The sequence below is a fragment of the Sus scrofa genome, chromosome 1, assembly GCF_054392235.1.
Source record: "Sus scrofa isolate SSC_HxYL_T2T_F1_AM1 chromosome 1, Sscrofa_HxYL_maternal_Yorkshire_Landrace_v2.0, whole genome shotgun sequence".
Lineage (NCBI taxonomy): Eukaryota > Metazoa > Chordata > Mammalia > Artiodactyla > Suidae > Sus > Sus scrofa.
The window spans coordinates 116,909,362-116,924,788 of NC_139383.1; the positions used below are offsets into that span (position 1 = coordinate 116,909,362).

A 15,427-nucleotide genomic window follows, 5' to 3' on the forward strand; every position below is an offset into this window, starting at 1 on the left:
GAAGACCAAGTATTTTCTTGTCACTGTGGCATGTGATTCTTTAACCACCTGCTTAATAATCCCTCTTCAGCTGCACAGCTGCTGCCAATTGAACATGCCCAGCTAGGCAGGTGCTTTGGTGAATTACCTGTTCCCTAGTGAAAAGAGTCCTTCACTGACACTAAGTGGGCACAGAACCTACCAATCAGCATCGCCTATCTTCATTTTGTCTGTCATAGCCAACTTTTATGAAAGATATCATGAAAGCATATTTAGTACACTATGATTTTGTATCTTGGGGGGTTTTGTTTTTTAAGGAAACTGATTTTTAAAAATCAAGCTGAAGTGAGAATTTAGCTGCTTAAAAGAAAACTTGCAACACAACATAAGGCTGCCTCATCTCAGAGTGGCCCCATCTGTCTGGCAGTATTCCCATCCATGACCAGTTTTCCACAAGGGAAATAACAATTGCTTTGCTACCTTTGGAGCAGGAGAAAGTGGCACTAGAAGGTTCTGGCAGTAAGGAGAGAGAGAGCAGAGTGAGAACTTTGGGAGACTACACATCATTCCTGTACTCGTTAAGTCGCCACCACTGAGACCAGGCAGTAGTGTTCTGAGTCAAATAAGTAAGGAGTGGCACTTCCACTTGACAGAGCAATCAGTAAACCCCTCAACAAATTATCCTGTTCCAGTCATTTAGTTGCTATATGCTAATTGCAACGTAATTACTACCAGGAGCCCAAATTATGCTTCCATATCCTCACACAAAATAAGCACTAATCTGTCCAGCTATCTAGACCTCTCACAAGGAAACATTTTCTAACAAGAAGGTGGGCGGGGAGGGAGATCCAAAGTGCCCTCTGAAAGATGGTCACAATCAGAAAACTCATAAGACTCCTTGTGGCAAGGGCCCAACTCTGAAACCACTAAATCTAATCAGGGCAAATTTAATCTGAGGCTTCTGCCTTCACTATCACCTGACAGGATTCAGAAATGAATGCCAACAGCCCCAGAGCAAAAAGCTTTGGACTCGGTTTAGCTGAGACTTCACCCAGAGACCTAGGACACATAGTTGAAAGCAATCTAAAGAGAGACAACACCTCCAGTAGGACCTTAAGACAGTTCTGCCATCAAGAAATATAAAGGTCAGAATAGCGTGTTCCTTCCTAACAAAGTCCAACACCTAAGTGGCAAACCATCACTTTTAAGAAATTCACAGAAATAAAAAGAAAAGGAAGCAACATGGTCAGACACAGGGCCTCAGAAAGACCTTTGCCACAACCAAAGGCTAAAAGTTCCTCTTCCACAATACCCTATAGGAAATGGTTGGCTACTGTGTACAGTGTACATTGTGTGCAACTGCCCTCTCACAAAGAGCTTGCTTTCTAATCTCTTTATTTTTTTATTTCATTGTATATTTTTCTGGGCCCACCTGCTGGGGCTATGGAGTTCCCAGGCCAGGGATCGAATCTGAGCTGCAGCTGTGACCTACATCACAGCTGCAGCAATGCTGGATCCTTAACCCACCACGCAGGGCCAAAAATTGAACCCACACCTCAGCAGCAACAACACTGGGTCCTTAACCGGCTATACCACAGCAGGAACTCCTCTAATCTCTTTTTAAAGACGTTTTCTTTAATGTCCTAAATGGAAACCCCATTTCCAGTTCCAAATAATTCTTTACCCAAATAATAGTATCTAAATACTATTTGAACAATTCTACAAGATATATGCAAGGATAAGTTTCCTTCTAGCTTGTTCTCATCCTTCTCTCATTAATAACTCCCAAGACCACAATTGATTTTTTTTTTCATGTTCATCTCTCTGGCAATTTTTTCTCAAACACGGAAGCACATATGGACTTTCTTGCACAATGAGTAAGTCAAGTCCTTTCATCAGAATTAAAATAAAGATTAAAAGGAAAGTTGTTTTGTTTCCACAGCCCTTGCCCAGATAGGCAAATTCTGTGGCTTTTTTGTTGTGCAATTTTTCTGAGCAGGAAGTCACCATTAAAAAGGTACTTGGTCCTTGGCTCCCTATCTTAACCGTGCACAGGGTTTTAGTGGTATTCCTAAACAAATAAACAAAAATCAAAACAAAAACATGAGTGTCCCATTTCTATAAAAAGAATTAAACATGCTGGCTCAAACAAGAGTAAAACCCTCCCCTTGGAGTCTTCTTTAAAGGTCTGACACAAACACGAGGGGTGAGTCCCCTAGCCACTATTCCTGCACAACTTAGTACAGGCCAGCCAAAGAGGCAGGCACAACATGGCTGGCATTCCCTATTCTTCTGAAAAATGTGTGCCAATGAGCTGTGCATTGTTCCTCACTCAAAAAGAAGAGCCTTTCTGTCTGGCCTCCTCCAATGGCAAGCCCCAGTCTGGAAAAGGAAGAAAATGGCACTGAGGAGCCTGGGAGATGGAGCATATCCAAAGCTCTCAGACAAGACTTGAACCTATGACCTTCACTGTGTACACAATAGGCGGGTGAGAGGGACGGGTTTATCTCTGCAGCAGCAGTTCTCAGCCCTGGGGTAGCACTCCCGATAAAATGACATGACTATTGTGTGTGGCAGCAGAACAGTCATCTCCTCACAACAGCCTAAACCAGCACTCCCTCCCCCAAGACAAAGCAGCAGGGGTGAAATTAACTCAAGGCTGCAGAGCAAAGCCTAATACAGAAAAGAGAGGCCTGTGGGGGATTGGGGACTCTCCTCAACCCCTGGGGCTCTGGACACATGGCTGGAAACAGACAGGCTTTCTCCCCCATCTTTCCCACTCTCATTTAGGTAGGAAGCTGTTTCTTAGAGAATTTAATCATCTGTGATTTGTTCAGAAATATTCCCCCTGAAGGGCTATGATCTCTCCACCCTGTGTGAGCCTAATTCCTAGAAGCTGAAATGACTGTTTGCTGCTGCCTGTTTCACAAACACACATTAATTGGTCAGATGTGTCTCCTCCTCCTCAACCCCAGAGGGAGGAAGGAGAATCTGAGCAAAGCACAGAGATGATCCAACCGTAATTACACATAAAGGGAAAAGAGGGCAGCATGGGTTTTCCAAACAGGACAGGGTCACAAACCCTCCCGAGGGTACAAGGATAGTAGTTTAAGGGCCAGGCCTAGGGATCCCTCCATCTTGAAGAAAAGGACAGGAGTAAATGTGACCTGAAGACTACAAGGAGCACACACCCACAAGCTACTTACTGCACGCCCCCAGCCACCTTGCTCCCCCCTCCTGGGCCACGCACACGTCCTGCTCCCAGCCCTTCGCCCTGAACCCCCCTAACTCCCTGACTAGCTCCAGTCACCCTGGGCCCCCCGCAAGATACCAGACTGGCCTCTAAAACTCTCTGGCCTGTCCTTACAACCTGGCCAGACTCTAATCCCTCTCGGGTACCCCTACCCTCAGCGTGAACCGGCCTGGCCACGCTTTGAACTTCACCCCAATCCCCTCGACTCCCCCCTCCCCCACCCACGCAACGACCCCCCCCCCACCCCGCCATACACACCTTCTCCTCGCTCCGCCCCGGCCCCCCAACCCCCACTTCCTCCGTCAGGCGCCGCTGCCCCCGGCCCCCTCAGCGCCGCCGCCTCACTCCTCCCCCAGCCCCAGCTCCACACAAAGCTCGGGACTCACCGCGCGACCGGTCCCGGGAGCCGCCACCTCCGCCCGCCCGGGCCCCGGGCCGTAGAGCCGCCGCTGCTACGGGGCCCAGGCCGCCATCCGTTCCCGCGGCCCCTCCCCCCTCCCCACCCCGCCTCGGCCGGCTCTCCGCCCCCTCCTCGCGCCGCTCCGCCCCGCCCGCCGGTGCCGCTGTTCCGGGGCCGCGGGTCCCTCAGCCGCCGCCACCGCCGCCGCCGCCGCGATCCGGGACAACCAGGGCCGCCCGGAAGACCCGGACACTGGATTATCGGGCCCTCGGATCCGGATTCCGGGCTGGTGTGGAGTCTGGAGCGGTAGAGCGCAGGGGAAACCCGGAACCTGGATGGCGGAGCCAAATCCTGGGTCTCGGAACGCGCGGTCACACGGAGCCCGGATTAGAGACTCGGAGCCAGGATTAGAGACGCGTAGCTCTGGGAATGCTGGAAAACCCGGCCGGTCGGTTAAAACAGAGATAAACTCGAAGAAGCCTGGATGGGAGAGCTCGAACCTAACGCTCTCTCCTCGTGGAAAGAACTCTCGGTGGCCAGACTTCCTCGCAGAGAGGTCTCTGGGGAAGTATCGCACCTTAAATACAGAAGACACCAATTCTGTAAGTGTCCAACCGTGGGGAGAGAAAGAGCCATAAGGGGTGTGAATGTGAACATCTACAAAGAACAGAAGGGCAAACACAGCTCATGGTGGTTTCATCCATTTTATCCGTTGTTTCAGCAAAGTATCAATCCCCTAATTTTTTATCCTTTGTCTTCCAATTTTTTTTTTTTAGGATTATCACTAGTTTTCTTGTTCAAGCACCCATTTCTCATCCTATACCCCTCTTCACCTCATCACCCCATATCACCAAATCCTGTTGATTTATATCACCTAAAAGTCCTATTGTTCTTTTCCAACCCACCATTCTATTTATGATTGTAACTTTTTCTTTCCTTATCTGCCATTCATCTGATTGCTCAGCACACTATCTAGTAGGCATTCAGTCCTTATTTAAGTGAACACTCCCACCCACCTCTCACTTATGAAACATATCATACTCTTCACCTCCTAAATCATCCACCCCCTTCTATAGCAAACAAATTTATCTTAATTCTCAAGTCTTAGCCTAAATTATATCCTTCCTGTGTCCTTGACCACCTTAGCTCTGCAGTTTTCATCTTTCCTTTTTCCACTATCCTGAGGCATCCTTCAACAGTGCCACTCAAAATAGTATGTTACTGGGTCATAAAATCCTTTCACTCTCCATCTCCACATACACATGCAAAAGCTGTGTGTGTGTGTGTGTGTATGTGTGCACGTGTGTGCACACCAGGGGGTGATGGCTAAAGATGAACGCTAGGCCTGTCTGATCTATGAAAAATAATCTCCCCTTGGCCCACCCATATTCAGCTTGTTCTAGGACAGTACAAAAACAAAACTGATGCCAGGTGACAGCAAACCTCTAATCTACACTGATGATATTACAAGTGAGGATTCAGCTACTTTCAGGTAGAGAAAGAGAAGGGCTTAGTGTTTTAGGCTTAGATATGACTTAATTAAGGGTTACCATTTAAGTAGTCATTTCCTACTAAAGAGCATGACTCTACCATTGTAGGAGACTGGACTACAAAAATAGGGAACAAAAGAAACATTCCTACAGCGAACTCTTATTTATTTTTGCTTTTCAGGGCTGCACCCGCAACATGTGGAAGTTCCCAGGCTATGGGTCAGATCAGAGCTGTAGCCACTGGCCTGTGCCACAGCCACAGCAACATGGGATCAGAGCCACATCTGCGACCTACACCACACCTCACAGCAACCCAGATCCCCAACCCACTGAGGGAGGCCAGGGATTGAACCCAAATCCTCATGGATTCATTTCCACTATGTCACAATGAAAACTCCTGAACTCTAATTTTTAGAGAGAAATTTCTCAAGCCTAGAAGAACCACTAAAAATCTTCAAGCAATTGACATCCTATACAGTAAAAGAACCTGACTTCCTGTTCCTCTAGGCTAGGGTTTGGGAAAATAGGGCCCACGGGTCAAATCAGGTGCAATGCCTGTTTTGGTATATCCCATGAACTAAAAATGGTTTTTACATTTTTGGATGGCTGAAAAATAACCAAAAGAAGACTATTTTGTGATGTGAACATTATGTGAAATTCAAATTTAAGTGCCCCAAAATAAAGTTTTATTGGCTAATAGCCATGTTCATTCATTTACACATTATCTATGGATTCATTTTGCTTGCACTGCAACAGCAGAGTTGAGTAGTTGCAATACGTACTGTATGGCCTGAAAAGCTTAAAATATTTGCTCTCTGTCCCTTTAGAGAAAAAGTGTGCTCATTCCAACTCCAAACAAGCCCTGTCTGATAGAACTTTTGCAATGATGGAAATATTCTATACTTGCACTGTTCATTTCAGAAGTCACTAACAACATGTAGCTATTTGAGCACTTAAAATATCATACTGTGACTGAAGAACTATAAATTCTTGATTTCACTTAATTTAAATAATCACATGCGGCTAGTGGCTACCATATTAGACAGTGCAGCTCTAGATGCTTTTCAAATCTTCCCCATTGACATTTTTTGCTGTTTTCTCAACATCTCACTCCCTTCCAGTGATACATCTATGCGTTCTCAGTCATCCTCCCTGCCCCTTATTTACCTGATGCCAAGTTAGGGTATAATATTTACTAGGTTCTTCCTAGACCCTCCATTGTCACACAGGAAATCTGACCATTCCATGAATTAACTCGTACCATGAATTAATCCACATTATGTGCACACACATAATGTAGACACATTTCTTCGTGTCAGAGGATGGCACTGTGGCTATATTCTTTCTTCTCTGCATGAGAGAAGTAGAAAGCCCTCCAGATCAAGATCCCTTGATGCTGCTGGAGCTCACGATATGGATCACCTCCCTCCAGACACATTCACAGTAGCTGAGAACAGCAGATGTGTGCTTGCTATTTGAATCTCAAGGAAAAAAAAAAAAAAAAAAATCCGTCATCACAGAACTTTCTTTCCTCCCTCCAGACCTAATAAACTGAAGTTAGCTGATTTCTCTAGTTTAATAGATGCTTGCTTTTTTACTGGCCTTTTCTAACTGGGCAAGAGAACAACCCCAATACTGTCTTGATGTTGGCTAGGAGCTCTAGCAAAGGCATTAAAAAAACCTGACCAAACAAAATGAAATACACATAAATGGTCTTTAGAAGAGACAGTAGTTAAAATGGAAAGAGATTAAGGGTTATAACTTATAAAAAGCCATAACTTTATAATTATCTGTAAAAATAATCTTTAAAGTCTAAAGTTTTTACACCTATACCTAGGAAAAAATGGGTTTTTGTAAACTTCTACCTTAAAAAGAAAAGAAGGGACACCTAGTTCTCTTTCTCCAGATTAGCTATAGCAAGCAAAAAAGGTCCCTATTCCATTCCAAACATCTGTCTGCAAGGCCAAAACCTCCTAAATCCTGACAGAGAAAAAGTCTCTGGTTTTATATATATCCTACTCTGAGCTTATATAATTGAGACTGTGTCCTGCCTAGAAAAACAAAAACAAAAAATGCTGAATCCTTTAGCTACTATACAAATTGAGAGCCACCAAACCCAACCATCCAAAAGAGGGAGCAGATATTTAGGCTGCAGAAGAAAACCAGTTCAGAAATGTGAAACTTCCCTCAGGCCAAGCTGTCCCAGAGTTACAGGGTCAGTGCAAAGTGTTGTAAAGTACTGAAAGGCTATTCCTGGGCAAGTTTGTGCTCAGGCTGCTAAGAATTTCCACTAGGCTTTAAATTATGCTATTCATCACTGAGCAACTGAGGGCCATCTACCCCAAGTTCCTCCCACACTTCCTCCCGGGTGTCTCCACAAATAAAAGAGAGACCTTATACTACCACCACGCGAACTGAAGACAGGCTTTCACAGTCTAACCAAGAAAAGAAGTTTCCAAGTTGCTCTGCCATTTACTCATGTGGCTCCAGCTGCGTATTTTGGATGCTGAGATAGGTTCTTATAAACTTGTAAAGTTCTTGTAAACTTTCTTATCACAGCACACAAAATGGTTGCATAACCTGAACTCTTGTATCTCCTGATGTTTTTCTTTAGGCATGCACACACAATCTATCCAGGTGGAAAAATCAATCTATAGTCCTCTTTGCTCAGGCTGTCATTCAAATAAAAAGGCAGAGAGAGAAACTTCTTTTTCCCCCACTCCCTAGGCTCTTCATCTCCTGCCTTCCAGTTTTATTTTGGTATTAAGAAAACTGGACAATTCCAGCACAAAATTCAAGTAGCTACTGCTTGGTAAACTATTAACTACATAATGAACCCAGTATGGCTTCATTAATAGTACTAGGGTCTGAAGAAGGCCAGAGAAAGGCCTTTTTTTCCCCTAAAAAAGTGCCATTACTGTCCTGTCCACTTTCTCTACAGAAGTTGAACAGAAAAAAAAAAAAAAAAAAAAAAAATACAACATGCCTGCATCACCAGAACAAGAATCGGGTGGGTTTTCCCTGGGAATCTGGAGTGGTCAGGCCCTCGCAAAACCAATGCCCAGAGCTATGCAACAAGCAGGGTTCACAGTTGAGTGAACATCAATGCATAATGAGTGGAGGCATTTCAATGCAAATAAATGCTGAATATGAAGGATTAAAGAAAGGGGAAATTAATCTTTTTCATAACACGGGGCACTTTTTTTCACTCCCTTGCACTCTCTTTTTTAAGTCATGCACACAACTTCTGGAGGGAATCCAACTTCCCAGTGTGGTGGTGCTGCTTTATAAAAAGCAGAACATACACATTTAAGACCATGAATTTCCTGAGGATGCCAGCAACTGAGATTCTGACAGCTCTTCTGAACAGCCTCAGAAAAAAAGTGCTTCACTAAGTGGGACCAGAATGACTAGTAAAAAAATCTCATTTCAAACCAACTTCTTATTTTTCCAAAGCTCATAGCTTCCTGGGGTATAGATGGCTTAAAGGGTTTGGTTTCAGCATTTGGGGTATTTAGATGCATTTACTAAATGGATTTTATTTTTGTTTGTTCTAATTGCTTCATCCAAGTGATACTTTTGCAATACCAACAAAATAAACAGGGCAGTTTCATGCTACTTTAGCGGGTGGCTCCATCTCCTCCCAGTCTGATCCTCTTAAATCCTAACGTCTCAAACCAAAGAACAAAGTGGTAGCATCTCTTCAGGTTATCCCCCCAATCCAAGCCCCCAAAAATCTGCCAACTAAGGTTACTCAACTTTTGTTGAAGACTGTTCATTTGAAGAGATGTTGGACTAGAGCAGCAAATTTGTTAAAAATCTTTTTGTCCCGTCACAGCTTTGTATTAAACACAAGATTTCCTCAAAATCCTAATATTCTACCAGGCTATCACTTTGGGAGAAAAAAAACACTTTAAAATTCAAGTAGGCCCTTAAAATACTACTATTAACCTAAGTTAAGAATTTTCCTAACTACAAATCCAAGACTCAGGAAAATAATTTCCAACTTACTTCTTTTTCCTCTGTATCACTCTAAGAAAAATATCAAAGGTCTAGAATTTTTAAAGTCAGTTTTTATAAATAATGTATTCAAAGATTTTGACCCATTACATAATGAATCCCATTCTTTAAGAAAAATATACATATTTTGATAAGACTTTAAATTCTGAGAGGTTCAAGCCTGATGTCAAGCCTTTAGATTTCTACTGCTTCAATTCCAAAGGACCAGTGGATAGCAAGTTTAATACACAACACTCCACTATGCTGTATAGTTCCTTTTCTCCTGGGTCAGACAGCTTTATTCTGCTTCATTAACCCCTTCTTTGCTCCTTGATGGATCTTGGAATCCAGTTTCCCTGTAAGGGAGAAAAAGAAGCCTCATTATTTATTTTTTATATTTGCAATGCAAATCTTTCATGGCCTCCCAGGTCTTCTGGTTACTGTGTTCCTGTCACATTCAATTATCTTGCTTCAGGACTCAGATACTTTCAAACTTCAGAGTTTCATTCTGTAAGAATGAGGAAACAGTGGGAACACTGTTTAGGGACACACAAACGTGTGCACACAAACACAACAGTACTCACCTAAAGAATCTCATATTTCTAGTTTTGTAGTTACTAGAAAAGAAATATCACATTTTCCAGGGTGTCTGATGCTAAGGCAAGATCTTAAAGAATACACACATAATAATAAAGGAAGGCATTTCACACAGTGGGAAACTACTCCTCTGACCTGTTAACTGGCTGAGCATAATGCATGAGCCTCCCTCACAGTGAGAAAAGTAGTTCAACTCACCCCTTTGCAGCCTCAGACTTAATAGGGGGAATGACCTGAAACAGTGGAGTAGAATCCACATGAATGCTTTACTGACAAAGGACCCCTATCACCAGCTAAGAAGGGCAAAGGTCATAGGCTGTATGACTCTTCTAAGTGTTAAAGTTAGAAAACAAGCAACCTTCCTGTCCCAGGTGACCCTAATGAGAGTACTTCACTGATATGGTCTCTGACCTCTGACTCTTCAGATCTCCCAGGATAAAGTTCAGTTCGGTGGTAGCCACCTTAAGAAACATCCATCTCATGAAGAAAATCTTAACAGAGCTCCTGTCTGTCTGGCCTAAGAATAGAACTTGCAGGTTGCTTTTTCCCACTAAGAAAGTCTTAAATATTTTAGTCAATAGTGATGCTAACGCTAGAAATAGAAATAGTTCAGTTTGGCATTGGCACTAAACAAATAAACAAGACAAAATGAAAACAGCCGAGTGTACTACTGGCCTATATCCACAACCACTGCCCCTCATATGTTGTCATTTGTTATACCAATAAAGTCTAAGAAAGTACTGGGCAAGAAGACAGGAGCCCCAGGTTCCAGTCCTCCTTTGTCAGATATTACATGACTTGGGGCAAGTCACTCAGCTTCTATGGATTTCAATATCCTCATTCGTCCAACTAAGATAAAAATACATGTCCTGACTACTGCACAAGAAGACTGTGGAAAAAAAACAACCTAACAAGTTTCCCCATTTTTGTTCCTCCTCATCTCCCCAGGGCTACACCTGCCTTTGAATAACATTACTTCCTTTTCTGCACTTTCTTAGAAACCATTACTAAGTGATACCCTGAATGATGTCCACAACAGTCACAATGATGTTGATTTTATTTTATTTATTTATTTATTTTTTTGTCTTTTTCCCTTTTCTAGGGCTGCTCCCATGGCATATGGAGATTCCCATGCTAGGGGTCGAATCGGAGCTGTAGCCACCAGCCTACATCAGAGCCACAGCAACACGGGATCCGAGCTGCGTCCGCAACCTACACCACAGCTCACGGTAACGCCAGATCCTTAACCCACTGAGCAAGGCCAGGGATCGAACCCGCAACCTCATGGTTCCTAGTCAGATTCGTTAACCACTGAGCCACGACGGGAACTCCCACAATGATGTTGATTTTAATTTAGGCTTTAGAGCACAGAGTATTCCCAGGGATTTAGGAGTTCTTTCATCCCCTAGGCTGCCTTGTTGGAAATCCAAACATGTGCCAGCAACCTGGCAAAGAGTCCTGTTACGAGGCAAGTTTGCCTTTGTATCCATGAGATTATCATCGTGACTGCCAAATAGTAGATGCTCAATAAACGAATTAAACAAAGAAGGCAGACACCGCAAATTACAAAACTTTTATAGTACAGGGACTACTAAGTAGCCAAAAAAGCAGATATCAGATAAACTATTAAGAGTACTCATTGTAGGAGTTCCTGTTGTGGCTCGGCAGTAACAAATCTGACTAGTTTCCTGAGGACACAGGTTCAATCCCTGGCCTCTCGCAGGGGGTTGGGGATCTGGCATTGCCATGAGCTGTGGTGTAGGTCGCAGATGCAGCTTGGATCCTGAGCTGCTGTGGCTGTGCCATAGGCCAGCAGCTGCAGCTCCAATTCAACCCCTAGCATGGGAACTTCCATATGGCATGGGTACGGCCCTTAAAGAAAAAGAATACTCGTTGTAAAGGTGGTGGTACCCAGAGGTACAAAGTAGTATTGCATCTCATTAAGCATTTTAGGATAAGCTAGGACAGAATTTAGAATGCCGCCTAGGACTCCAGACTTCTAGTTCTCTGCTTTGAATAAGTGAAATGACCCAGGTCCCGGTTTTAGTCCTAAGATTACCTAGCTATATAACCTTGAGGAAATCACAGTCACTCTTGTTCTCAGCTTTTTCAATGCTAAGAAGAAAGTGGACTACACAGTACTGAAGACCTTGTACAGCTCTATGATATTATGCCCTAAAAATGAAATGTAAATCGGAACAATTTGTTTTGAGGCAATATGAGAAAGTGAGACGAGCAGGAAACATAGAGGTAGAAAGACCTGAGCAAAATAAAACTTCCTTAAACCTGTTTACTCAACTGTAAAATAAAAGAAAGAAAAAAATCTCTACTAACAAAGTTGTTGAGACGATTATAGCTAACACTGTTTTCTCTATACTAAGTACTGTACTAAGTATTTCACATACACTGAACCATTTAACCAAATAACTAATTGAAATAATATACATTAAAGGGCTTCATAAGCTCAAAGTTCTCTTTTGAGAGCCAAACCCTTGGCATATGGAGGTTCCCAAGCTAGGGGTCTAATCAGAGCTACAGCTGCCAGCCTACACACAGCCACAGCCACACCAGATACGAGCCACGTCGGCGACCTACACCACAGCTCACGGCAATGCTGGATCCCTAACCCACTGCACAAGGCCAAGGAGCGAACCCATATATTTCCTAGTTGGAATCATTTCTGCTGCGACACAACGGGAACTCCCAGAGTAGTCGTTTTTTTATGCTAAGTCTTGGGAGTTGTGTTTCTTATAGTTTCAGTTTTCCTTTTAATTTAACATATTTACCAGATAACTCTAGACAAGACTTTTAACTATGTTGCAGCCTCCTCATATTAAAAAGAGACATTACTTTCTTTACATTCTCAAAGCTACTGTATAAGAATATTTCAAATGTAAATTTCAAAAATCTCCAGTCTGACTGTGAAAGCCGTCAAATAGGACCAGCTCCGGTTAAGATCAACCAGTGGAGCAAAGTATTCAGTGGCAGGGAAACTAATCTCTGGCCTCAATGATAATGTCAAAAAATGGAAAACTGATAGGAGGAAGGAGCTAGAAAGAAGGATTTCCAAGGCATTCCAAGTGATTCAGAAAGTCTTTCATCCTCTAGGCTACCTAAGAAAACCATACATGTGCTGCTAGCAATCTGTGAGCTCCTTACAACTAAAAACTTCTTAGTTTCTGTTGTGGCACAGTGGAAATGAGTCCAACTAGCATCTGTGAGGATATAGGTTCAATCTCTGGCCTCACTCAGTGGGTCATGGATCTGGCATTGCCATGAGCTGTGGTGTAAGTCAAAGACGCAGCTTGGATCCTGTGCTGCTGTGGCTGTGGCTGTGGCTGTGGCTGGCAGCTATAGCTCCAATTTGAACCCTAGCTTGGGAACCTCCATATGCCCTGGCTACGGCCCTAAAAAGACAAAAAAAAAAAAAAAAAAGACCTGGGATCTGGACAGTTAACTACAGTAATATAGAGTATATTCTCTTAAAAGCAGAGTGATAATGCTTAGTTTTTCTATTTCTCTAATATTTTTACATTTAGTACATACAGCATTTCAGTGTTAAACCACTTCCTCAACCATGGTGCCTAAAGGAAAATCAAATGCATGTGCAGCAGATAGGGGAGATGTTAAAAGGGAAAAAACTATTTGCCATCAATAGATACAACTCTCGGAGTTCCCGTTGTGGCGCAGTGGTTAACGAATCCGACTAGGAACCATGAGGTGGCGGGTTCGGTCCCTGCCCTTGCTCAGTGGGTTAAGGATCCGGCGTTGCCGTGAGCTGTGGTGTAGGTTGCAGACGCGGCTCAGATCCCGAGTTGCTGTGGCTCTGGCGTAGGCCGGTGGCTACAGCTCCGATTCAGCCCCTAGCCTGGGAACCTCCATATGCCGCAGGAGCGGCCCAAGAAAGAACAAAAAAAAAAAAAAAAAAAAGATATAACTCTCATAGGGATTTTCACATGCTTTACATAAGATATAAGAATCTGCATGAGTTTATAAAGCATGTAGTTCATTTAAAGTAAAAAAAATTCCTTCGCCTCTTTGAGCATTCAACCTATATTCTACTATACTTTTTTTGCATTTCTTAATTTGAGCAGATATACAGCTAAGTGATTTTATATTGCACATTTTTTTCTGAATTATTTCAACTTCAAGAAACACAATTAGCCTCAGGTCAAGCAGGCTCAAGTTTACATGTCCAAAAACATAAATCAAAATATATGCCTTTAATTTAAAGCATATATACACACACACACACACACACACACACACACACACACACACACATATATATATATATATATATATACTATACACACACACACATGATATATAAGTGAGTTTTATAGTAAGACTTTATTTGCAAGTCTGAAGTTTGGAACTTGAAATATACTTCTCATAGAACTAATCTATGAAAAGTGGCTAGGTTCCTAAGCCATTCCACAAGAAAATATATTTAAGGCACAGAGCTGTAAGTGAAGTAGAGTATTAATATTTATTAACACCATGGAACTTAACCATTTCATGTAACAATATTTGAGAAGAAAATGTAAAGCATTCCAAACTAAGAGTTAAGTATGTATTTTCCCTTATGGCTGTGGGACTAAAGACTTTTCCGGCTGTAAATTTCTGAAGGTGACTTTGTGGCCTAAGGGAAGGTAATTCCAGCAGAGTGTAAAATTTTTACAGATAGTAAGGAGGAATGAAGGATAAAGGACGAAAGAGTCACAGGGAACAGACACTTCACACCAGACTAAATCCTCAGGTAGGCTGGCTTCCTCTCAATAGAATTTTTTTTCGGAGACACACAGGGACTGGTCAACTTATTCTTCCTCCTCTCTCTCCCCCAAACACCTACTGTTTCTGGACCATGTTTTCACCTTGTCTGGTCTACCATGGAAGAAGCTGCAGCCTCAAAAATTCTCTCCAGCCCTGCTGTCCCGGAAATAAGCATACAGCCCATTTTGACATTTTAAAGCTTTTAATCAACAGAAACAATAGGGGAAAACTTTCTCCTAAGACCATCCTTCTCCTCACTCCCTATTAAACCTTGTAGAGAAAAACTAAGGTCATATATGTGCTGAAGGTGGGTCTCTGGGTACAGAAAGTACTGAAGTAAAACATTTCAGAGAAATATATAACTCAGTTTGTTTACACAGAACATTTTCTCACAGGGGCTTAGGCAGCAGATGAAAACCAAGATGAGAAGAAAGCTATGAAAAAGTAACTTGGACTAAAGATCAAGCAGCGGGTTTGAGAAAGAACGACCACGTGTTCCTCCTACCACCAGTGCAGCCATCGGTGTCTAGGATAAGGTAGTAATGGACTAGAGTAGGAAAGGGTAAAATTCCTTAACCAAAAAAGGAGCAGGAGTTCCCATTGTGGTGCAGCAGAAACAAATCCAACTAAGAACCATGAGGTTGCGGGTTTGATCCTTGGCCTTGCTCAGTGGGTTAAGGATCCAGTGTTGCCGGGAGCTGTGGTGTAGGTCGCAGATGTGGCTCAGGTCTGGCGTTGCTGTGGCTGTGGTGTAGGCTGGCAGCTGTAGCTCCAATTCAACCCCTAGCCTGGGAACCTCCATACCCTAGAAAAGACAAAAAACAAAACAAAACAAACCTTAACTAGTGGAGAAGAAGGAAAAAGAATTTCCAGGGCCACTTGGCTACCAGCTGCGGTAAAGTCTGAAGTAAATAATTTGTGTAAGTCAAGGAT

The 15,427-nt window shown here is 43.0% G+C and overlaps 2 protein-coding genes across 11 annotated transcripts in view; both read right to left on the minus strand.

Annotated features, from left to right (window-relative positions):
• ZNF609 (zinc finger protein 609) overlaps nt 1-3,851 on the minus strand; it is a 242,975-nt gene extending 239,124 nt beyond the window's left edge. For 3 of the 4 annotated variants that reach the window (XM_084967309.1, XM_003121465.5, XM_013992893.3), the window contains exon 1: nt 3,619-3,851. The gene's annotated coding sequence lies outside the window, so the exon portion shown is untranslated. The remainder of the gene's footprint in view (nt 1-3,618) is intronic. The other variant, XM_084967317.1, reaches the window with a different exon arrangement.
• A 5,324-nt stretch (nt 3,852-9,175) lies between these two features.
• The window catches only part of TRIP4 (thyroid hormone receptor interactor 4), a 65,535-nt gene continuing 59,283 nt past the window's right edge, over nt 9,176-15,427 (minus strand). For all 7 annotated transcript variants that reach the window (XR_014809632.1, XR_014809624.1, XR_014809630.1 and 4 more), the window contains one exon: nt 9,176-9,477. Coding sequence is in view for 4 of the 7 variants with exons in the window: in XM_021093826.2 (XP_020949485.1) it covers nt 9,410-9,477 (68 nt within the window). In the remaining 3 variants the exon portion in view is untranslated. The remainder of the gene's footprint in view (nt 9,478-15,427) is intronic.